This window comes from Notolepis coatsorum (assembly GCF_963971535.1).
Source record: "Notolepis coatsorum genome assembly, contig: SCAFFOLD_286, whole genome shotgun sequence".
Taxonomy (NCBI): domain Eukaryota; kingdom Metazoa; phylum Chordata; class Actinopteri; order Aulopiformes; family Paralepididae; genus Notolepis; species Notolepis coatsorum.
The window spans coordinates 25,757-50,113 of NW_028170023.1; the positions used below are offsets into that span (position 1 = coordinate 25,757).

The 24,357-nt window shown below is 47.9% G+C and overlaps 1 protein-coding gene across 1 annotated transcript; it reads left to right on the top strand.

Moving 5' to 3' along the window:
• The first annotated feature begins 583 nt into the window (after nucleotides 1–583).
• LOC311248626 (killer cell lectin-like receptor subfamily B member 1A) lies at nucleotides 584–13,813 on the top strand. The gene is made up of 3 exons (XM_084339482.1): nucleotides 584–708; nucleotides 3,196–3,343; nucleotides 13,744–13,813. Exons 1-3 carry the CDS (start codon nucleotides 610–612, stop codon nucleotides 13,767–13,769), a joined length of 273 nt encoding a protein of 90 aa, XP_084195608.1. The 5' UTR covers nucleotides 584–609; the 3' UTR covers nucleotides 13,770–13,813.
• The last annotated feature ends 10,544 nt before the right edge of the window (nucleotides 13,814–24,357 follow it).

The window sequence follows — 24,357 nt, forward strand, 5'->3', positions numbered from 1 at the left end:
GCTTGATGGGAAATAAAATACAGCACTTACTTCAACAAAATACAGCACCTACTTCAACTTCAACGTTGAAATGTGATTACTGATGTGGAGCACTGCAACTGATGACTGCGATGTGGCAGGCGAAGTGAAGCCACGCGAACTCGAAGTAAGTGAAGCCACGTATTATGTTGAGACAATGAACACACGACCGTGTGGTTTCATAACTTTATTCGACTGCCGTTTACGTTACAACACCAGCCCTACCTCGAGCGCTAACCACGCCTGTCTATTAAAGGCACAGTAGCCTACAGTGTAACTGCTAGTATGTCACAACCTATACGTAGCATAACAGGACATAACATTTTCCCCCCCTTCCCTCTTGCAACAGCAATAGAACATTCCAGTCCATGAACAGAAACTGAACACTTCAGTCCACCAACCCGTGGCATTTACCCAGTAACATAGTCCCCATGCCAAGAGGGTGGAGCCCTCACCCTCTGAGGGCAAGCAGGCTGGGGAGCAGGGTCTGGTGGTTGTGGTGGGTTACCTCCCACCCTGGTTGCTTCCAAGCGGGGCTGCGAATGGACGAAGTTTAATTCTTCTTGCTACTACTTCTCTGCGAACTTCTCTATGGAGGAGAAGACCTGGACTGACAGCAAAGCGTACTGTAAGGGAAAAGGAGCTGACCTGGTGATCATCACCAGCACGGAGGAACAAGAAGAGTTACAGGTACTGTGTTGATACCATGAAACCATTAGATGTCATGTGTTAGTTACTACTGTAAGGATGTGAGAAGCCGACCCCAGCAGATGAAGCATTTCTCAGGCAAAGACGACAGAAAGAGACCCAGAGCTCTGGGAGAACAGTGGGTGAGGTTTATTCCAGACCAGAGCTCTGGGAGAACAGTGGGTGAGGTTTATTACAGACCAGAGCTCTGGGAGAACAGTGGGTGAGGTTTATTACAGACCAGAGCTCTGGGAGAACAGTGGGTGAGGTTTATTCAGGACCAGAGCTCTGGGAGAACAGTGGGTGAGGTTTATTCTAGACCAGAGCTCTGGGAGAACAGTGGGTGAGGTTTATTCCAGACCCAGAGCTCTGGGAGAACAGTGGGTGAGGTTTATTCTAGACCAGAGCTCTGGGAGAACAGTGGGTGAGGTTTATTCAGACCCAGAGCTCTGGGAGAACAGTGGGTGAGGTTTATTACAGACCAGAGCTCTGGGAGAACAGTGGGTGAGGTTTATTCCAGACCCAGAGCTCTGGGAGAACAGTGGGTGAGGTTTATTCTAGACCAGAGCTCTGGGAGAACAGTGGGTGAGGTTTATTCCAGACCCAGAGCTCTGGGAGAACAGTGGGTGAGGTTTATTCTAGACCAGAGCTCTGGGAGAACAGTGGGTGAGGTTTATTACAGACCAGAGCTCTGGGAGAACAGTGGGTGAGGTTTATTCAGGACCAGAGCTCTGGGAGAACAGTGGGTGAGGTTTATTCAGGACCAGAGCTCTGGGAGAACAGTGGGTGAGGTTTATTCAGGACCAGAGCTCTGGGAGAACAGTGGGTGAGGTTTATTCAGGACCAGAGCTCTGGGAGAACAGTGGGTGAGGTTTATTCCAGACCAGAGCTCTGGGAGAACAGTGGGTGAGGTTTATTCTAGACCAGAGCTCTGGGAGAACAGTGGGTGAGGTTTATTCCAGACCAGAGCTCTGGGAGAACAGTGGGTGAGGTTTATTCTAGACCAGAGCTCTGGGAGAACAGTGGGTGAGGTTTATTCAGGACCAGAGCTCTGGGAGAACAGTGGGTGAGGTGTATTCTAGACCAGAGCTCTGGGAGAACAGTGGGTGAGGTTTATTCAGGACCAGAGCTCTGGGAGAACAGTGGGTGAGGTTTATTCAGGACCAGAGCTCTGGGAGAACAGTGGGTGAGGTTTATTCAGGACCAGAGCTCTGGGAGAACAGTGGGTGAGGTTTATTCCAGACCAGAGCTCTGGGAGAACAGTGGGTGAGGTTTATTCTAGACCAGAGCTCTGGGAGAACAGTGGGTGAGGTTTATTCCAGACCAGAGCTCTGGGAGAACAGTGGGTGAGGTTTATTCTAGACCAGAGCTCTGGGAGAACAGTGGGTGAGGTTTATTCAGGACCAGAGCTCTGGGAGAACAGTGGGTGAGGTTTATTCTAGACCAGAGCTCTGGGAGAACAGTGGGTGAGGTTTATTCAGGACCAGAGCTCTGGGAGAACAGTGGGTGAGGTTTATTCTAGACCAGAGCTCTGGGAGAACAGTGGGTGAGGTTTATTCTAGACCAGAGCTCTGGGAGAACAGTGGGTGAGGTTTATTCCAGACCAGAGCTCTGGGAGAACAGTGGGTGAGGTTTATTCTAGACCAGAGCTCTGGGAGAACAGTGGGTGAGGTTTATTCCAGACCAGAGCTCTGGGAGAACAGTGGGTGAGGTTTATTCAGGACCAGAGCTCTGGGAGAACAGTGGGTGAGGTTTATTCAGGACCAGAGCTCTGGGAGAACAGCGGTGAGGTTTATGTTCATTCCTGAACATGTGAAAACGGTCTCCGTAAGTGGCCAAAAATCATTGCAGCTAAAGAACTTCACTCATTCTTAAACAGGAAGCGCGTTCGCGTACACCTGAATGTCCATACAGACACGCCCCCTCCAGCTCCTTATAAGGCAAGGGCCGTGTGCAAAACAGTGAGAGGCTCAGCGTTGCATCTGCTCCGTGCTGACCCCCGTATTCAACAGGTGGCACGGAAGCGATTTGCAACTGATCAAAATGATCAATTGCAAATGTGATCATTCTGCTCCCGGCTGCCCTTGGGGAGGACGACGGGATCGGGTCAAGTGCAGATTTAATTTCATCTGCGAAAGATCCTGTGTGTGTTTCCTATGTGTGTGTTTCCTGTGTGTTTCCTGTGTGTGTGTGTTTCCTGTGTGTGTGTTTCCTGTGTGTGTTTCCTGTGTGTGTTTCCTGTGTGTGTGTGTTTCCTGTGTGTTTCCTGTGTGTGTGTGTTTCCTGTGTGTGTTTCCTGTGTGTGTTTCCTGTGTGTGTGTGTTTCCTGTGTGTGTGTTTCCTGTGTGTGTCGCCCATCGCATGTGTGTTCGCTGCATGACTATGTCGCAATGTGTGGAACGAATAAACTTCTTCAAAGTACAGTTTAATAAAAACAACCATAACGTTGTGGTAAATCAGACCATTGTTGTTTATTTACTACATTGTCAGGGACACGCCATGAAACTCTACAATGCTGAAGTGTCTGGTGATGCTGTTCTGAAAAAGATAAGGATGAGCTACTGGATTGGTCTGAGTGATTTGGTGACCCCGGAGACCTGGCAGTGGGTGGAAAAACACAGAAAGAAGCAGGCTTTAAGTAAGTTCTTTCAGTTCAGACTTCCATGTTTTAAAAGTTGTTTTAGTCACTGGATACAGCACGGACTAGCATAGATAGAAATGACCTTTCCTAATGTATCATATTTTATCTCCATTGGTAGCTACAGCCATAGAATCTTGTTAATGTATCTATTTTATCTCTAATAATAATAATAATAATAATAATAATAATAATAATAATAATAATAATAATAATAATAATAATGGCTTGGATTTATATAGCACCTTTCACATACCCAATGCACTTTACAAAAGAAGGGGGGGGGATAATGGTGGCCTAAACTGAGAAACAAATTACAAAAACGGAACAGAACAACAGAACAAAACGTTAGGTTATGGCTATAACCAAGTTCTGTTAGTTAGGGGCGACGCTTGGCATCACCTACTGCACTCCCTCGCGTACGTGCACGCGTACTGAATAACATTCCACAAATATACCTTTAATACCAGTATTAGTCTGACCACACCCCTCATCAGCTTACCTTCATAAGCAGGTGTGTGGTCACCTGCTCTCCTCCTTCCCAAGCTTTCACCACAAGGTGAGGTCAAGGGCTGCAGCGGCCGTCTGATGCCAAGCGTCGCCCCTAACTAACAGAACTTGGTTATAGCCATAACCTAACGTTCTGTTTCGTTAAGGGGCTCTGCTTGGCATCACCTACTGCACAAGGGAGGCCAAGCGGAGCCGCTGGCTGACAAATACACCCCGCTGACAGCCCCCCACAACCATCAGAACAGGGAGGGCCAAGCCCCCCCGACCCCCCCTAATGGAGGGCATCCCCCCTATTAGGGGCCTCACGGGAGGGCGACGGACCCGACCGTGCGAAGAGGCACACAAGCAACCCAACGCACAGGGTGAGCAGACCGTGGCTTGACCCCACGACTACACCCACGCACAACCCGCATGCCACCCGGGAACGAACGTAGGAACAACCTCGTCTCTGCCCCCAGAATCACGGGGTCAAGGGCAAACCCAACCCCGTGGCAAGGCCGTAGCAGCGGAGCGCGAAGGAAGACCCAGACCCACCAAAAGGACTGGACTCCCTGGAATGGGGGCCCGGAGAAGTCCATGATGCCAGCATCAAGACCCCACCAGGTGGGCACGTAGTGCCCCGCCCCCCACATCGCCAGCGTATTCGGACAAAAGGCCCCTCAGCCGAGCGGGCCCTGTCCTCCCCAACATCACACCGCCTGGAACACAAGCCCTGCAACAGGCAGACAGCATGGTCATAACACACAAGAGTTAACCAACGGAAGCAGGCAGTGCACCGGGGAAAAAGACCAGGCAACAGGCTGTCAACCCAAGCCTGGAAACTGCGGACGAGGCAGGCGCCAGAAAGGACAGCTGAAACAGCCGCCCCGGCGGAAGGGGCGTATGCTGGCGTTGTCGCATAACCAAGCTTCCAAACAGCACATCAGAAGTGGGATCCGTAGACCACTCGGCCCCTGACAGCTGCCCACAGAAAAAGCCCATACGATCGGCAGACGTCATGAACGTGCAGGGGCACCCTCAACCGGAGAACCGGGAGTTGACACTGCAGCAACACACCAGAGAACCAACCACCCAGGCATCACCCCATGCAATGGTTGGTCCCATAACCCCTCAGGAAAGAAACCTCGAAACACACCTGCGGCACCGCCGCAGCCCGCGTTCCGGTTCCCAACAGGGCTATCCGGGGCCTACGGGTCAACGAGCATCACCCCGGACCGGGCCCGGTGATACGGGGAGCACAGGGTCCCCGAGGAGGTTAAACCCACCCAACAGGCTCCTCAGCGCCAAAACGCAAGAGAAGAGCGTAAAAAATGGAAGACCAGCCCCAGCACCCCGCACTCGGTATTCCCAGGAGGTCACCCAACCAAGTACCAACCAAGACCAACCCGTACAGCGGCCGAGATCCGACGAGATCGGACGCGTACAGGTCGGCACGGCCGTAAGCCATTACGACAGTGCAGAATACAACGCACCCAACAAGGGTCCCATAACGCTCAACCCTGTGACACCCGGATCGACCTAGCATTTTTCCCCCTGAAAAAACCCCAAGTCCCTCAGGGTACCAGAACAGCAGATCTGCATCCCCAGCGGACAACGGGTGCAACTGATCTGGACCAGCGCGACCAGAACCAGTCCCGTGCCCTAATCACGCCGACCTGCCAACCCCAGGAGAAGGGGCAGATATGCGCGTTTGATCCCAACACAAAAAAGAAGGCGCCACCCAGACGTGTCGGTATGAACCGCGTCCGGTGGCCCACCCCTAGGGCGTGAGACCCTTCCCATATGCCCAGACCCATTCCGTCATCATCCCCTGACATGAACGGGAACCCATCGACAACACACAGGATGTCGGAAGAGGAAAAACCCCCATCCCAATTGCTCCATAAAAACGCTGTTTCACCCAAGCAAACAAGGCGCGCCAGTCAGCAAATGGCCCAAAAGCACACCCTGAGCCAGCACTATGTGTGCGTTTGGACATACCCACATCAACAATAGGCCGTTTAGACCACCATATTGAATCCCCAAGACGCCCAGGGAAACGACAAGAGGGGCGAGATGCAATCAACTCCATGAATGAATGAATGAAAAAATTTACCCAACAGACTGCAGTACAGGAATACACACAAAAAGATAAGGGGAGGCAGACCTGAGAAAGACGTTAGTCTTGTTTCCATCAGGGACCCTCATTTCCAATCCATCAAGACACATTCAACTCTTTATAAAGAATAGGCATCACCCGTATGACCCAACTGCACAGCTGGGAGTAAAAACCCTGTTTTTCACATGATTTTAATCCAGTCACTCCTTTTAATCAGAGTGTAAGACCAGACCCTCCCAGAAACACCTTCCCACATGAGACTACGGTCAAGAAAAAAGATATGTAAACTGTGAGACACGTGACCAATAGACTCAAGTTTGACACATAAACCGGGCGCAGCAGGCCTGTAAGCCCTGCGCCCAACCTCGACATCTTTAAGACACCAGCTCATGGAAGGCGTCGCCATAGCAACAACGCTACAACGGGCGGGGAAAAACCCACCGGATCCTGTCATAACAGGAGTCGGTAGAATACCCCTCCCCCCCCCCCCCCCCCCCTGTCAAGCACTGGCTTGGCCCTGACTGGCTCAGCAGAAAAGATCAAAAATCCCCTAAACCAATCAAGTGGGAAAAAGGAGGGGTTTATTCGACACCCCCTCCCGAAAACACACCCTTTATCCCTACACACAGAAACACAACCGTAGCCATCTTGAAAAACCTCCGGTAGAAAGCAATGCATAGCATAAGCTAATACAATGCCTGCTACCCACAAAAAGTGTAAAAGGGTTTACAACAAAACACAAGTCGCCTGTGCGTGAATCCCATACCCGTTGCCTATGTCATACATAGGAAAGAACGCCGAACGAGAGTAACGGCTAGGCCGTGAAAAGTGTGCGTACGAGCATTACTGCAACTAACAACACAGCATTGTGAAAACACATATACTTAGTTAAAGCAATGGAATAACACCAGTTCTAATTGCATGTGGAGCATCAAGCTAAATAGAACCTATTACCGAGTGTAAGTTGCAGACCTTGCTTAACCTCGTAACACAACACAACTCACCCCCCAACGTAAACAGGGTAGATTCATATATACACAACCCCACCATATGATTTGTATGAAGAAACACACAGTTTGTTCGGCCAAACACAGTCCCCCTTATGTCGGGGAACTTTTTTTATTAAAACTAATAAAGTGTAAGGCACAATATCACAGAGGGGCCGGGAAGGGTGTAGGGGAGGGGACACAGAGGGGAAAAAGTCACTCCTAACGGCGTCTGCCACCTCGCGCCGCTCGAGTCTTGCCACCCCGGGGAGCCCCGGAGGGACGGTAGGTTACAGTCTGCTGGACACGACGTTCCCTACCGTCTCCTCCGGTCTGGGATGGGCCGGCGGTGGCCGAAGCGCCGTTTCGTCCCCTGGCCCTCTTGGCAGGGCCAGCAGCGGCGCGGAGGCAGTGGTAGCGGCGACGGAGACAGCTCGACGTCGCGGAAGCCTTCTGCCCCCACCGGCAAGGACGGGAGGCGGAAAATGGGGTTGAAGGACGGATCTCTCCTCTGCCATTTCTCTGCATGTTGAGGTCATCAATTGCAGGGCCTTCCCGAACAGGCCAGCGTCGGAGAGGGCGGCCGTCAGAAGAGGGGCTCTCTTCTTCTCTGGCACACGGGCCTGCTCCAGCCAAAGGTGACGCTGGCCCAGGGTGGCCAGGGCGCGCACTTTCCCCATGGCTATGGCCAGCACCTGGGAAAGGTGCAGGACAGCTCCCGCAGCCTGGGTGATCTGATCGCATTTTACCTCGTTCAGATCCGTGCCGCCCGTCATTATCCCCGATACAAATCTAGCCAGGTGGGCGATGTTAGACGCCGCAGCCAGCGATTGTGTACCAGCGATGAATGACTGGTCACCCCAATAAGCCAATCGCCTAGCCGACTTCCCCTGGAGGACCGGCTTGCATAGGGGTTCCCACACCATATCCGGACAGAGGAGCGCGGCCATCGGATTGTCAAGCCGAGGCACGCCCTCCCCCATACCTTTGACTAACCCCGACACCCGCGTAACTGGTACGTAGGCGGGAGTTAGTCCCATGATGTTGGACACCGCCTGACCCCGACGAACATAGGCCCCCATCGATGGGAAAAATGGGTAGACAACGTCCACCCCTCTCACTGGGGGACGCTGCCAGGGATGGCCTATGAGGTCATCAGGGACAGGTGCAGGCAATGGCAGCGGCAGCGGCACACCGTTTGCGGTGGCGGCTACCGCCATGAGCTCGGGAAACAAGGCCCGCAGTTCCCCCTGTGAACCTTCCTCCACCGACCCCGCATCCCTCGCATACAGCAGGCTGCGACTGGTCAAGGAGCCACAATCCGATGCGGCCGACAGTAGGGCATCCTGCTGATGAGGCCAAGGTGGTTCCTCGACATCCTCGAACAAGGCGCCCCATGGAGCCATTTCTCCCCCCTCCGGGGTCTCCGGAGGAGGGATACTCTCCTCCACGGGACCATCATACAAGAATCCGTCCGCCTCCTCCATGAAGTCCTCAGTTTCCATCAGAAATCCAGAGTCGGACGCATCCTCGCTGGTCTCCAGCAATTCCCCAAACCCAGGCCGTTCGCGTTTGCACGCCACCATCTTGCGACGCGAGCGAGCAGACGCAAAAAGTTTTTGTCGCAAATCCTCCGGCTCCAAAACAATCCCCCGTTCATCAACGGGCGATTCCCCAGAACCAGAGGAACCAGAGTCGAGATCAGGCCATCGCCGGAGCGACGGCACCGAACCCTCGGCTCGTCGGTGAGGAAAACTATCCACCGGCAGTCTCCCGGGCTGGGTCGGCAACCACGAGAGTGGCAACAGCCCAGCACCGAAGCGCACGACGGAGGCGGGAATGGAGAACCGGTGGTGAAGAGTAGGTCTAGCGGGTCTACTCTCCGCGGAATACATTATGACCCAAACCTTTTCTTATACAACAAAGTGAGAGAAGAAAAGATTAAGCACAATGTAAACCAGTCACAACTCTTTTCAACTAACAAACACGTCAAGTGGGGTACTACCGAAGGCACTTCCTTGTGGTGAAAGCGAGAAGGAGGAGAGCAGGTGACCACACACCTGCTTATGAAGGTAAGCTGATGAGGGGTGTGGTCAGACTAATACTGGTATTAAAGGTATATTTGTGGAATGTTATTCAGTACGCGTGCACGTACGCGAGGGAGTGCAGTAGGTGATGCCAAGCAGAGCCCCTTAACGAAACAGAACAAATCTCCTTGACAACAACAAAGAGTTGTCACCAAAAGTTCAGTCACCACGGCACCCGAATTCTATTTTTAGAATGTTACACCAATACTGTAATGGGGTTGAACCCACATGGCTGTAGCCCCTTGCAGGGGCGTATCTAGACCAAGCACTGTGCTGGGGCACAGGGGGGCACTGTTTTTTATTCTTTGTCAATTCTGTAGGCCGGTATTTACAAAGGTGTCATGCTTAACATGTTTAGTTAGTAGAAAAGACTCACGCACATACAAAGTATAGTCACGGGTGCTTGACTCAAATAGATATGTAAAGTTGTGGAAAAAAAGTGAGCACACCGTCTGCAGTGTTCCCAAGTTTAATATACTTAATATACTTTAACACAATGTTGCCACAAGCCGAAACATTGTGTTAAAGTATATTAAACTTGGGAGCACTGCAGATGGTGTGCTGACTTTTTTTCCACATGCTTAACATGTTTCCCAAATATCCTACAAGAAAAACAGAAGGCTGCATTTCTAGACTTGGAGTACTACCGCCATGTAAAGCTGTCAAACCAGGGAGCATTAAAGGATCTCTTCTTGACACCAAAGTTGTGCTGGGGATATTGGGTCAACTTGACTTGGTTTGGGCCAGAATCCTTCCCCCCTAGGTCACTAACATACTGTACCCCTCACAGCTTGTCCCCCTTGCCCCCAGTCTGATGTTCTCTGCTGCTCTGGCAACGGCTTCTTCACTCTCATCTCTGGGTTGTGGGGTCTCCTGTCTGTCTCCTGTCTCTTCTTCACTCTCATCTCTGGGTTGTGGGGTCTCCTGTCTGTCTCCTGTCTCTTCTTCAGTCTCATCTCTGGGTTGTGGGGTCTCCTGTCTGCCTCCTGTCTCTTCTTCACTCTCATCTCTGGGTTGTGGGGTCTCCTGTCTGTCTCCTGTCTCTTCTTCACTCTCATCTCTGGGTTGTGGGGTCTCCTGTCTGTCTCCTGTCTCTTCTTCACTCTCATCTCTGGGTTGTGGGGTCTCCTGTCTGTCTCCTGTCTCTTCACTCTCATCTCTGGGTTGTGGGGTCTCCTGTCTGTCTCCTGTCTCTTCTTCACTCTCATCTCTGGGTTGTGGGGTCTCCTGTCTGTCTCCTGTCTCTTCTTCACTCTCATCTCTGGGTTGTGGGGTCTCCTGTCTGTCTCCTGTCTCTTCACTCTCATCTCTGGGTTGTGGGGTCTCCTGTCTGTCTCCTGTCTCTTCTTCACTCTCATCTCTGGGTTGTGGGGTCTCCTGTCTGTCTCCTGTCTCTTCTTCACTCTCATCTCTGGGTTGTGGGGTCTCCTGTCTGTCTCCTGTCTCTTCTTCACTCTCATCTCTGGGTTGTGGGGTCTCCTGTCTGTCTCCTGTCTCTTCTTCACTCTCATCTCTGGGTTGTGGGGTCTCCTGTCTGTCTCCTGTCTCTTCTTCACTCTCATCTCTGGGTTGTGGGGTCTCCTGTCTGTCTCCTGTCTCTTCTTCACTCTCATCTCTGGGTTGTGGGGTCTCCTGTCTGTCTCCTGTCTCTTCTTCAGTCTCATCTCTGGGTTGTGGGGTCTCCTGTCTGTCTCCTGTCTCTTCTTCACTCTCATCTCTGGGTTGTGGGGTCTCCTGTCTGTCTCCTGTCTCTTCTTCACTCTCATCTCTGGGTTGTGGGGTCTCCTGTCTGTCTCCTGTCTCTTCAGTCTCATCTCTGGGTTGTGGGGTCTCCTGTCTGTCTCCTGTCTCTTCACTCTCATCTCTGGGTTGTGGGGTCTCCTGTCTGTCTCCTGTCTCTTCTTCACTCTCATCTCTGGGTTGTGGGGTCTCCTGTCTGTCTCCTGTCTCTTCTTCACTCTCATCTCTGGGTTGTGGGGTCTCCTGTCTGTCTCCTGTCTCTTCAGTCTCATCTCTGGGTTGTGGGGTCTCCTGTCTGTCTCCTGTCTCTTCTTCACTCTCATCTCTGGGTTGTGGGGTCTCCTGTCTGTCTCCTGTCTCTTCTTCACTCTCATCTCTGGGTTGTGGGGTCTCCTGTCTGTCTCCTGTCTCTTCACTCTCATCTCTGGGTTGTGGGGTCTCCTGTCTGTCTCCTGTCTCTTCTTCACTCTCATCTCTGGGTTGTGGGGTCTCCTGTCTGTCTCCTGTCTCTTCTTCACTCTCATCTCTGGGTTGTGGGGTCTCCTGTCTGTCTCCTGTCTCTTCTTCACTCTCATCTCTGGGTTGTGGGGTCTCCTGTCTGTCTCCTGTCTCTTCTTCACTCTCATCTCTGGGTTGTGGGGTCTCCTGTCTGTCTCCTGTCTCTTCTTCACTCTCATCTCTGGGTTGTGGGGTCTCCTGTCTGTCTCCTGTCTCTTCTTCACTCTCATCTCTGGGTTGTGGGGTCTCCTGTCTGTCTCCTGTCTCTTCTTCACTCTCATCTCTGGGTTGTGGGGTCTCCTGTCTGTCTCCTGTCTCTTCACTCTCATCTTCTCATCTCTCATCTTCACTCTCATCTCTGAGGCATAGGCAGATAGGCTATTACTGTATACAGGTCCTACCTAGGCTATATCTGGTCAACTATAACCAAGCTAAGCTTTCCCAAAATCAATCATTCACGCAGCGGTCCTGAGTGACTAGAACCACCGAGGTATTATGCACTGTTTCGCGCTGATAGCCATCTCACTGGAATAGCCGGGAGTCTGACCGGACCAGACTACATTTCGGCTTTCCCATCCTTACTAATGATAATAAAAGTGACAACTTTTACACCTCAATCTTTCAGTTGTCTTGTAAGAATTAGGAACTGTCAGTAAGCACGTTACATGGTCAGTAGCTGTGTATAGCTAGCCTCTATCCTTAGTAATGTTATCTAGCTAGCTAATTCCTCCGGTAACGTTAGGGGTGAATGGCTACATAACGTGAGCTACTGACCATGTAACGTTTTGCTTACTGACAGTGAACGTTGCTAACATTAACTTACGGTAAGGGATGCACCGAATGGGAAATTCTTGGCCGAAACCGAATACCGAAAATAGGAAAACAGTTGGCTGAAAACCGAATGCCGAAAGGCCGAATATGATTAATATAAATATATATAATGTATTTATTTTTTTACCAATGTTGTTCAGCTACCTGATTATGGCAACAGACATGATTATGGCAAAACAACTTAAATAATATTGCATACAACAAAATGTGCATTAACACTTTGATTGCCACGCCAGAGATTTCTCGGGTTTACCCCCCGCGGGTTGAATGCCCATCACGAGAATATTCGTTTTATTAGTTTTTTTTTTATTATTAGCGATCTGAAATCATATTGCATCAAGCGAGTCTACCGTTGGAGATCCAATCACCCCAGGCGCTCAGTTGTGAAAAAAGCGCCCCCTATCGTCTCCCAGGTGGTAAATCACCCTTTTGGATTGGACTCAATGAAAATGAATGGGGAAAAAAACCCTGCACTCCACATTTTACTTCTCACTCATGTAACCGGGGTCTACCAGAGTTCATTCTGGAGCCTCGGAGCTTCGGGGAATATGTGTTTTACTGTATTACACGATGGATCAATCAAATGAGCGATTTTTTCAAATGGCGATCAGGAATTGGAATAATCCATTTGGATACCATCTGATCTCAGGTAAGGAATCTATGTTATCAGTATTAGGATAATCAGACCCGTTTTCACGGATATATAAGCTTTTATGTGATTATGGTGATAGGCTGTTTGACTCTGCTCGCGGTCAGGAAATAGGAGAATCGATTTTCAACCGGCGGCACGAGCGTGCATGCGTACACCTATACTATCGATCATCTAGCGTTTATTTGAAAACAATTCATAAATAGGCCGAAAAATGACAACGTTGTAGAATATTCCAGTAAAACGCGATTATCATAGAATGTGTTTTTTTTTCTCGTGAAAACAAGTGATTTTCAAAATGCTATCAAGCGGAAATGAAGCGATAAAAAAACAATCTGCTACGACAATGTTGACTGGAAAATGAGTCTTTGATAAGCGACGGGAAGATTAGACACATAGCCATAATTTAAAACATAGATTAGGCGATATTAACGTTAACATTGAAGTGGCCTTGGGCATTCAAGGGACTAATACGGAATAAACCGTGGGCGCTCAAAGTGTTAAAGTCAAGTGCATTTTCTTTTCTCTGTAGGATAACTACAACAAAGTGCATTCAGAACAAAGCCAAGGTGCTTTAAAACGGCATAAAGATCTAGGCCAGTGGATAATATATAGAAAATAATATCTATTTTCAAGTCTTACTGGACAAAATTCGGTTTGAGTTTTGAGCTTCCTAGTTGCTTGCTGTAGTTGATCACGTCACACACAGGATATCAACACAGAGTTGGAAGCTGAGGAGCTCGATGCAGGAAGCGATATAAAGAAACGAATACCCAATAAATGTGAAGTTATCTCTCAACCAGTTATCTTTTCAAGCCTTGTCAATATAACCCTGGTGTCGAGGAGTCACTCCTTCTGTGTAGGATACGGCTAACGTTAGTTAGCTTAGCGGCGGCTAACATTAATTAGCTTGGCACGTGCCCCAGTAAAAGTGGTCTAAATACGCCGATGGCCTCTTGGTGTAAACTCACTCTAATTTCTTAAATATTCCCATTTCACAGGAAGTTCGACAATGGTGTCTTCATAAAAGGCGGGACCTGTGCAAGAATGTGGTACAGTGATGGACAATGGTACTCTTTAAATTGTGCTGGTAAAAATGCTTGGATCTGTGAGAAATAAGTTCCCAGTTGACTGTTTAGTGTTGCTGTCACCCGTTGAATGGTTAAGAGGTGGCTAATATCATTTTACTATGCTCCTGTACAGTTAAACATCATTTTACTATCCTCCTGTACAGTTAAACATCATTTTACTATGCATAATTGCTTCGCACCAAGTCATAAATAATAAATAAATTTAAATAAAGTGTTCTATCTATCTATATCTATCTATCTATCTATACTCATGACAAAGACCATTATATATTCATTTTTCACAAGTGTGTCATATTATTATTATTATAATTATAATAATAATAATAATAATAATTATTATTATTATTATTATTATTATTATTATTATTATTATTATTATTATTATTATTATTATTATTATTATTATTATTATTATTATTATTATTATTATTATTATTATTATTATTATTATTATTATTATTATTATTATTGTTATTATTATTATTATTATTATTATTATTATTATTATTATTATTATTATTTTTTTTTTTTTTTTTTTTTTTTTCTAAATGTTCAGTTGCTATTGCATGCACTCATCTGTGTTTCACTACACACATGACATGAGTGCATGCTGACCAACTATTAGTCTGCAACACTACTATCACCGACATCTAAGAAGGGAGATCCCCCCTTGAATGGCCCTTCTAAGGCTTCTCTCATCCACACTGCCTGTTGAGCATTTTTCCCCTATTGTTAGATTTTAGTAAGTTGTTCCTTACTTTCGCGTGGGGTATGTCTGGGAGTGCTTGCATTCATTCATTTATTTGCATTTATTTAAAATTTGTTGGACCTTATGGTGTTCTTGTTTTATTCTTGACTTATTGTTATGTTTCTTCTTGACTTGTTTAAAGAAGACATGTCCGGCCCATGGGGACATTAACGTGTGTTGTCGGGCCTTACAAATATATTTGATTTGATTTGATTTAGATAAAAAAAAAATTGGTTTTTATATTGTATTCTGTTTTGTATTCTTAACTGAATAAAACAAACCAAGAAAACTGGGTCCCTGTTTTATTGTTGTTTACAACGGCAGGTTTCCATGAAAACACTTCTCATCTACACCTGTTTGCGGACGACTCAGCCCTGCTGGTCTCTGACAAGAACAAGTTACAGGTTGAAAAAACCCTCAGCTCGGAACTAGGCAAAATGCATATGGCTCGCTGATAACAAACTATCATTACACATGGGCAAAACAGAATCCATTCTCTTCGGTTCAAATAACAAACTCAGCAAGACCGACGGCTTCTCAGTTACAGTGGGTGACAATATTGTCACAAGGAAAGACGAAATTACCTACCTGGGTTCCATCCTAGAGGCATCTTTCCTGTGACAAAATGGCATCCAATGTAATAAAAAAAGTCAACCAACTAACTCGATTCTTGTACCGGATCTCCTCTCTGGTAAACAAGAATACCCTGAAGACTCTGGCAGGAGCACTCATTCAAGGGTACTACGACTATGCTTGCACCTCATGGTACCAAAGCACCTCAAAGGCGCTAAAAACAAGATTACAAACATCACAAAACAAACTGGTCAGACTACTACTTGACCTTACCCCCAGAACCCACCTCACCCCTGCCCACTTTGACAACCTAGGATGGCTTAGAGTAGAGTAGACGACAGAGTACAGCAACTTGCAATGGGCCTGGTCTACAAGATACACTACACGACTAAGGTACCCATGTACATGTCAAAATACGTCCCAAAGGTCAGTGAATACCACGATCACAACACCAGAGGGAGCTCCACAAATCATGTTAAACCCAGATTCGGCTCAAACAAGGGACTAAACACATTTCGCAATTATGCCACATCAATGTGGAACGCCCTACCCAAAGCTGTAAAGGAATGTGAATCCCTACCCACATTCAAAACCGCTCTTAAAGAGCACCTACGGGAGGCTGCAATTCGAGAAACTGGCCACCGTAAATGCCCAAAACACCCACCACCTCCTAATAGACAGTCTCCTCTCCACTGCATGTATATATTCCCTCCCCGCCATATGTATATTTCTCTCCCACCCACCCACCCACCCCCTCCTAATGTACAGTCCCCTCCCCATCATATGTATATACTCTGTCAGGATCTAGGGGTAACAGTACTGTATATTTGAATACATTTCATGTCACAAATGTATCAGTACTAAATACCTGTATGTCCCTATGCCATAAATGTCATGTATGTTGTGTATGTCATAAATGTCGATATGAATTGAAAATGGGGGACCCTGATGTAAACAAGACAAACGTCTTTCTCTGGTCTGCATCCCCTTAACAATTGTGTGTATTGAGCCGTACTGTATTGTACCCATTCTGCAATCTGTTAAATTAAGTTTTCATTCATTCATCTATCTTTGTGATTGATTATTGATTACATATGATTATTACTGTTGACACTTCTGTATGTTCCCAAAACCCTGATGATTATGACGATTGATTATTGATTACATATTGATTACTTCTCCCTCCAGGCCCTGAAGCCACACAAGGAGGACCAGTACAAAGTGCTTCCTCTCAATAAAACAGAGGTGAGCGTTTCATTAAAGGGCCGTTTCACTACACTTTGTCTCCTGGAGGAGTCAGTGTGGAGCAGCTGTGAGCCGTTCTCACATGGACTGGTCTTTCACCAAGTGCCTGAGGGTGGCCACTAGGGGGAGACAAGATTCATGCATCATAGCAGCATGGAGGGGGGGGGGGGGTACAGGTATGGGCAGGGTAATAGTAGAAGACATAAATATAGGCAATACAATTATAGTACAGTAGAAAAGTAAAACTAAACTGTGTAAACAATATAATTAACTCTGAATATACGCATCTGAGCGAGTAGGCAGTATAATCAGGGTCTGGTCAGGTGCAGATGAGGGTCTATAGGCCCTATCTATCGGTTATATTATACATTACAATAAATATGGTCAATAACACTTAGGATCTGAATATATACTATGAGTAAGTACAGTATACAATATACACAGGTGCAGTGCATAAGATACCCTAACTGGCATGATATACAGTACGTCATACATGATATACTAGAGAGTGAGTGAGTGAGTGAGTGAGTGAGTGAGTGAGTGAGTGAGTGAGTGAGTGAGTGAGTGAGTGAGTGAGTGAGTGAGTGAGTGAGTGAGTGAGTGAGTGAGTGAGTGAGTGAGTGAGTGAGTGAGTGAGTGAGTGAGTGAGTGAGTGAGTGAGTGAGTGAGTGAGTGAGTGAGTGAGTGAGTGAGTGAGTGATAATAATAATAATAATAATAGAATAAAACGGCACATCAACTCAGAGCTCCTAGTTGGGAACTGGTATGTTTTCTGAACCCCGGTTCAAGCCTCATTTCAACATGGCCACCACCACACATCTTTAATGTTGTTGTTTTAACAGTACATTTGTAAGTATATTAGCTATATGTCGTTGTGAACTGCCTTTGCGAGTTGTCATTCATGCGAGACAAATTGTAAGAAAAAACTGCCAAAGAAGTTTAGCGTGAGCGTCCATGTTTTTCCAACTTTGTAGCTGGAACACACGTAGGTCGTAGAGCCGACGCGTTTACCACGTCCACCTTCCCACCTCCGACCAGAAACCAACGCAGGAAGGTTGAAGAAATAGTTCAGGAATTAGTGTCTGCAGTTCACTTAGAGGCCTGCTCTCCCCCGGTGATGTCATCCAGCGGGGAGGGGGGTGATGAGGGGGAGGGGGGTGATGCGCTCTCAAGACCCAGAACACGTTGGTACGTCCGGTTATCAGATCTCAGAACAGAGCGAGAGGATTCAGATCAAACAAATGGTTGAAATGGCCCTTTAACAGCTGGTGATAGGATGCTCATGTGTGTTCTCCTCCTCCTCCTCCAGCGCCGCAGGACCAAGGAGCCGGTGTACCAGGTGAGAGCAGTGTGGTATCATCCTTCACGTAGACCATGGTCATATATTGTATATGAAATACCGTTGTAGGATAATGAATCTCAGGATACTTTATAATTACAAAGCTTTATTTCAAATTAAGTTCAGTTCACAGAAATGTGAAGTCCCTTTGTCTTCAGGCCTGTCCTAAGCTAAACTCACACCTTAATAATAATAATAATAAATCTTTTTATAGCACCTTTCAGGAAACCCAAAGTTGCTTCACAGTCAAGAGGGCTAGGGAAATGATGGGGGGATGAGGGCAGGTAAAGGGATAATGAAACCGAAAAATAAGAGAAATAAAAAAGTTTCAGCCACAAGTCATTTGCTTGCAGGAAGCTGGCATGAGCTGGGTAATGTAGTTGAAATGTCAACGCTCATTGAGAGCTCTGGATGTCCTCTCCTCATATGACTACAAACCAAATTGTGACGTGAATTCAAAATGGCGGATAATCGCTTGTAAATAAATGCATTTCAAAAACTGATATTTCATTAATAACACAAACGTATTGTTGAAAATATACACTATGACTGCTGTTTTGACAGGATTAGGGTCTTTACTCTTTGCTATATTTGAAAAAAAAGCAACAATTATGTCATACAGAGAGATTGATTTATGACGTGATGTCCGCCGCGGCCGCCGGCTAAAGAGCAGCTCATTAACGTGCTTTTAAACACACTGATTGTATCTCGCTCTCTCTCTCTCTCTCTCTCTCTCTCTCTCTCTCTCTCTCTCTCTCTCTCTCTCTCTCCTCTCTCCCTCTCTCTCTCCCTCTCTATCTCTCTCTCTCTCTCTCTCACTATCTCCTCTCTATCTCCCTCTCTATCTCCCTCTCTATCTCCCTCTCTCTCTCCTCCCTCTCTCTCCCTCTCTCTCTCTCTCTCTCTCTCTCTCTCTCTCTCTCTCTCTCTCTCTCTCTCTCTCTCTCTCAGGCTTTGAGTGCTGTCCACAAGGACACGTATGACAAGCTGCAGATACAGTAACGCCTCCTCGCTAACCTGATGCAACACCCCCCCCCCCCCCCCCCCCCCCCCCTCCGCCACACGCTAAACTCAAGTCTATGGAAGAAACGAAGAATGTTCGAGGTCACTGATTGGCCACGCTGGAGAATAAGTCAAGATAAGAACTGGGTTGTGACGTCCGTACCCGACACAGAGCAAGGGACAGAGTGAAACTGTCTGAATAGATAAGATGGATGGCAGGCCCCCCCCCCCCCCGATCCTCACCCAATCCCCCCTCCCACGTGTACGCCTGGCGATGTGCGCGCACTGGAGGGGAGGGACCCTTGACTGTCTCATCGCCCATTCCCTAAGCCAATACCCTTATCCCACTAAGCGGCAACTGTAGCTTAACCCCCTCCCCTCTGATACCAACTAATAGCAACTGTAATTAGTTTAGGCCAGAACCACTCTCCGCCCTCCCTCCCAACCCCCAACCCCCCCTGGGGGTGCTTCCTGAGACACACGGACTCTAGGCTAGAAAAACATTGTAACAACAAATGTGCTTTGTTTGTATTAATTTAGGGTTGTGCCATTATTACTATGCAAATGTAATAATTGTGATTGATTTCCTGTAATGAGTTGTTGTATGTATTGTTTCAAGCATCCTTGACATCCAAGGACAACGATGTAAATAAGTCATTGCGCCTTTTTCGTTCCTATCCTTGACAAAAATGTATAATAGAGTAATAATCTGTATATGTTTTGTTGTCTAAATAAAAACCTTCAACCTTCAACGCAGCCCTTTCCTCTGTAACCACGGCCCAGACGCTCCTGAACGCAGCCCTTTCCTCTGTCTGGTTATAGTGTTGAAATATGTTATTAATTATATTATACAGCTCCATGTATCCGAGCAGATAGACTCCTGGTAAGAGGAACAATATGATTTTAATGTTTTATTTTGGGTGAACTTCCCCTTTAATCATTGCGATTGAGCAGCTTGATATATAGTCCCTTTTCATGTACAATTATGTATCCCCTCTCATTTCTTTATCGCTTACACTCTGCCATTTTATTACTCACATTTCAGCATGGGATATTGTATATGTATTTGACTGTACATGTCCAGCGTTTAGGGATTTCTTTATTTATGGTATAAACAATATTATCTGTAGGCATGCAGTCGTGCACAAACGTGGTTAAACGCCGTTTAGGCTATGTCACTGAGGCAGAAGTATGCGCAGTCGCGCACACAAAAATGCGCTGTACCCATTCGTTGTGACTAAGTACCCGGCCACCGTTTTACATAACAAAAAGCGCAGGTAGACTCTGTGTCTCTCTAAACAGATCATTTGACAACAACACAGTACTATCATGTTCCTACCTGCAACGCAAGTAAATACAAACACTTACATTGTTAATTTAGTTTGTATTTACTTTTCTAGTTTAAGTTGATTCAATTAAAGAAATTGTAACTACTATTACATTTAAAACATTGTTTGTTTTTCAACCATATCTGTTGACAATATAATTTCTTTATATATTGAAGGCTACATCCTGCTCCCTTTTTCAGCTTCTCTATTTCAAGGCAATAAAAAAAATATATATATGTGCGCGCGCACGTGTCGTTTGGCCTACTGTCATATTACGACTGCACCACGATCTGTCCGTAGAGGTATTTACATTATAATACTGACTACTGTAACTCACTAACTATGCTTTTAAAATGTATTTTGTATACATATAAATATCAACTGTTTGATCTGTTGAGTAACATGTACCTGTTCTCCTCTTCTCCTGAGGTGACATGCTATGAAACTGTAGGCCTATGTACATTTATTACCAGCATTGGGTTTGAATAAATTACCCTTTTGTGCTTCAGATCTGACTGCTTTGCTCATTGGGATTAAATGTCATATCAGACAGACAGACAGACAGACAGTGTGACAGAGTGGGTCTGTCACTGACACCGGGGCAGCACGCACGCACACATACACACAACATTCACTCATCATATACATTCATACATAATCAAACATGCATAAATCGTGCGCCCCCTGCTGGGCACTGAAAGTGTTAAGGACCAGCCAGTCACTAGAACGGGTTCCATAGATTCCAGAATTCCATTCCAATAATGATGTAGTAGTATAAGGAGGTAGCTTACCGTGTGTGTGTGTGTGTGTATGTGTGTGTGTGTGTGTGTGTGTGTGCGCGTGTGTATGTACTGTATGTGTGCATGTGTGAGTGTGCGTGTGTGTGTGTGTGTGCGCGTGCGTGCGCTCGCGCGTGTGTGCATGCGTGCGTGTGTGCGTGCGTGTGTGCGTGCGTGCGTGTGTGTGCGTGCGTGTGTGTGTGTGTGTGCGCGCCCTACCATGGGGATGAAGAAGGGGTCTTTGAAGCTGAGCGAGGCTGCGATGGTGAGCACGGGGTCCAGGCAGCCCAGCAGAGCTCCGAACAGCACCAGGTGGCAGCCCAGCGCCGTCAGACACTCTGCCTGGTCCAGGTGGCAGCCCAGCGCCGTCAGACACTCTGCCTGGTCCAGGTGGCAGCCCAGCGCCGTCAGACACTCTGCCTGGTCCAGGTGGCAGCCCAGCGCCGTCAGACACTCTGCCTGGTCCAGGTGGCAGCCCAGCGCCGTCAGACATTCTGCCTGGTCCAGGTGGCAGCCCAGCGCCGTCAGACACTCTGCCTGGTCCAGGGCGTTCTGGACACACAGAGACCCACACATGCTGCTGCTCACACAGCGTCACACTGGACAACTCTTCAAAGTGGACTCAGTGTTGACTACCGGTACTTATTATTGGCTAAATATTGGCGATATATATACTGTTGTGAAGGGCCAGATTAAAGCTGAGAATCTACATTTATTGTTTTATATACATTGTATATCATTTATATATACACGGTATATCCCTTTAAACCTGCGTTCGAACCATAGTAATATTCGCTCTCCTTATTGGATAACGCCCGTAGGCGCCAGCCCGCAAGCCCCCAAAGTCAGGTTCAAAGACGAACCCAGGCATGTCGTAACATGCCCGGAGACAGCGTATTGATTCCAGACAAGAACTGAGGTTTGGGACTAGATAATCACTTAAGTATATATACGGCGCAGGTGTACACGGCAGTACGTGTTCGGTAACAGTGAAGTGAGCAACCGTCTGTCTAACAGAGCGTTGAGAACCACGTGCGAATTGAATAGTAAAGTGTCAGAGTTTAATGCAGTAACTTCAAGTTCGACTTAGTTTAATGTGAAGTAAATAGTCGTTCATTTATTGTATATCGTGCCAACCACAGTTCGTTCGTGTGTAGCATTACCCAGCGGTTCGTTCGTGTTAGCTAGTGGACCTTAGCCAGACCTTAGACCTTAGTACCAGCACACGAGGAGGCCTAGTCGGAGAACCTGCTGGACATGTGCACAGGAGAACCAGCGGCGGCGATTGCAGAACCATTACTGGTTGGATTATATTGATTGTGGAACGTGTTACCCGGAGAAGAGCATCGTTAATTCCCATTGTCGTTTGGGATTTAACCTTGTGAGGATTTACATTCGGGCTGGCCTCATGGACCGAGGCTGGCTGGCTATCATCGTTTGCTATCGAGCATTGGATTACAGTTATTGCTTTTGTTGCTGATCGTTGGATTTACAAGGACTGGCTTCTGTACGTGAATCCCCTTATTCTTCATTGAATCAGACTGAGTATCCGAACATTCCTCTATCCTCCAGACCTTACAACTCTGAGAGGAACCCAGTGTCTCCAGGCGGTACCAGCGTTGCCTTCTATAATTGCTATTATACGCCAGGTGGCGTCAGCCTAGTACCCATCGTAGGAATCATTCTATTCCCAGTGACTTATGCTACTGACTGACTTTATGCATATTCTTCGCCATACAAGCGCGACCCTAATTCTCATTCTGTAACCTAATGTTGCATAATAATAAAATACCCTCAAATACTATTTCTTTGTCAATGCCGTGTTATTATGAGTGTCCACCATATCTATTCGATGTACTGTCTGGCCAGTAATTAAAGTACATACCTAGCAGTGGTTTAATCTATCACAATCTTTAATACAGTCAGGGTTTTGTAACCCCTCAGTTACAATTGGTCCTTCGAGCCGGAGGGTATCAGTAATCTTTAATATCATATTAATATTGATATGGCCAGCGGTGGACACTCCAAACGGCTTCCCCAAACTAGAGCGCCCGCAGCGTAAACGTCAGCCACCTCCATACCTGGAGGACTTCGCTTTCGTTTGACCCCCTAGCTTATCTAAACAGACGTTAAATACGGATAAAACGGATAGTTTAAGCATGCCCAATCCTATCGACTTGTCGGCCCTTCCAGTAGAGACCCCAGTGGGTTCAAACGAAACTGACTTAGCTCACGGGGGGGACCAAGCGGGACATGACGTGACTATACCTCAAGACAGCGCCACCGGGATAGACCCCGGAGCGCCCCAGGATAAAGAAAGCGCCCCCGGGATAGACCCCGGCGCACAACCAACCCAAGAGCGCGTACCCGAGACAGACCTCGGCGCGCAACCAAGAGAAGAGTACCGCGCTCAAGAGATAGACCTCGGAGCGCGCCAAGAGAACAGGTCTCCACCAAGCCCTGTCAGCGCCCGATCACCTCCGTCAGTGTCATCCCCCAGCGAGGCTGACCAGAGACTGGCGCAAGCCTTGATCGCCACGCTGACAGCTTCAACCGAAAGAGACCGACTCCAGGGTGAGCGCGACCGTCTTCAAGCACAGACGCTTAGTGAGCGCGAACACTCTGCAGCGGAACGAGAGCGCCTCCACGCGCAACTCCAAGCACAAGCCCTTAGTGAGCGCGAACACTCTGCAGCGGAACGAGAGCGCCTCCAGGCGCAACAACGGAGTGAGCACGAACGCATCAGACTGGAGGAGAGGCGCCTCCAGACGGAAGAGAACATCCAGCGAGAACACGCCAATGCACAGCGCGAAGCGAAGCGCGACCGGCTACAGGCGCAGATGATAGAACAATTGATCGCCAGGGCGACCCCCCCTCTCTCCACACGGAGCTCCCGGAGATCATCACGACAAGGGTCTAGGGCACCTTCCCCTACCCGACAAAGCTACCCGGGACCCGGCCAACAGGAAGAACCTGCCTACGTCTCCGAGCCCCCTCCCCGACCCGGCCCGGCCTCTGGTACCCACCCAGTACTAACCCACGACCACCCGTACGGGGAGACTCGCCCAGGAGGCCTCTCCCCCTACGCTCATCGGTGTCCCAGCCATCCATGGCGTCTTACCTTGGCACACCGACGTTCCCAGACTTTACGCGCGAGGACAGAGCACAGTACACAGAATTACGCATGTGTTTAGAGACTATAATGTCCGATGTCCACGACGAGTCTTATAAATATGCCATCCTCCTCAAGCATCTCAAGGTGCTCAGAGCGCATAACATAGCGCTGGCATATTCGAACTCAAGCACCCCATACTCAGCTGCTCTGGTGGCCCTCGACGCGCGCTATGGACGCATATGGGATTACGTGATCCAAGAAATACGAGATATCGACCGCCTCCCCCCAGCCAAAGACAATAGAGCACTGGATGACCTCTCTATCAAGGTACAATCCCTCGTGGGGATGCTGGGGTCCCAAAAGGAGAAGGGGAGATATGAACTGTATGCAAATTC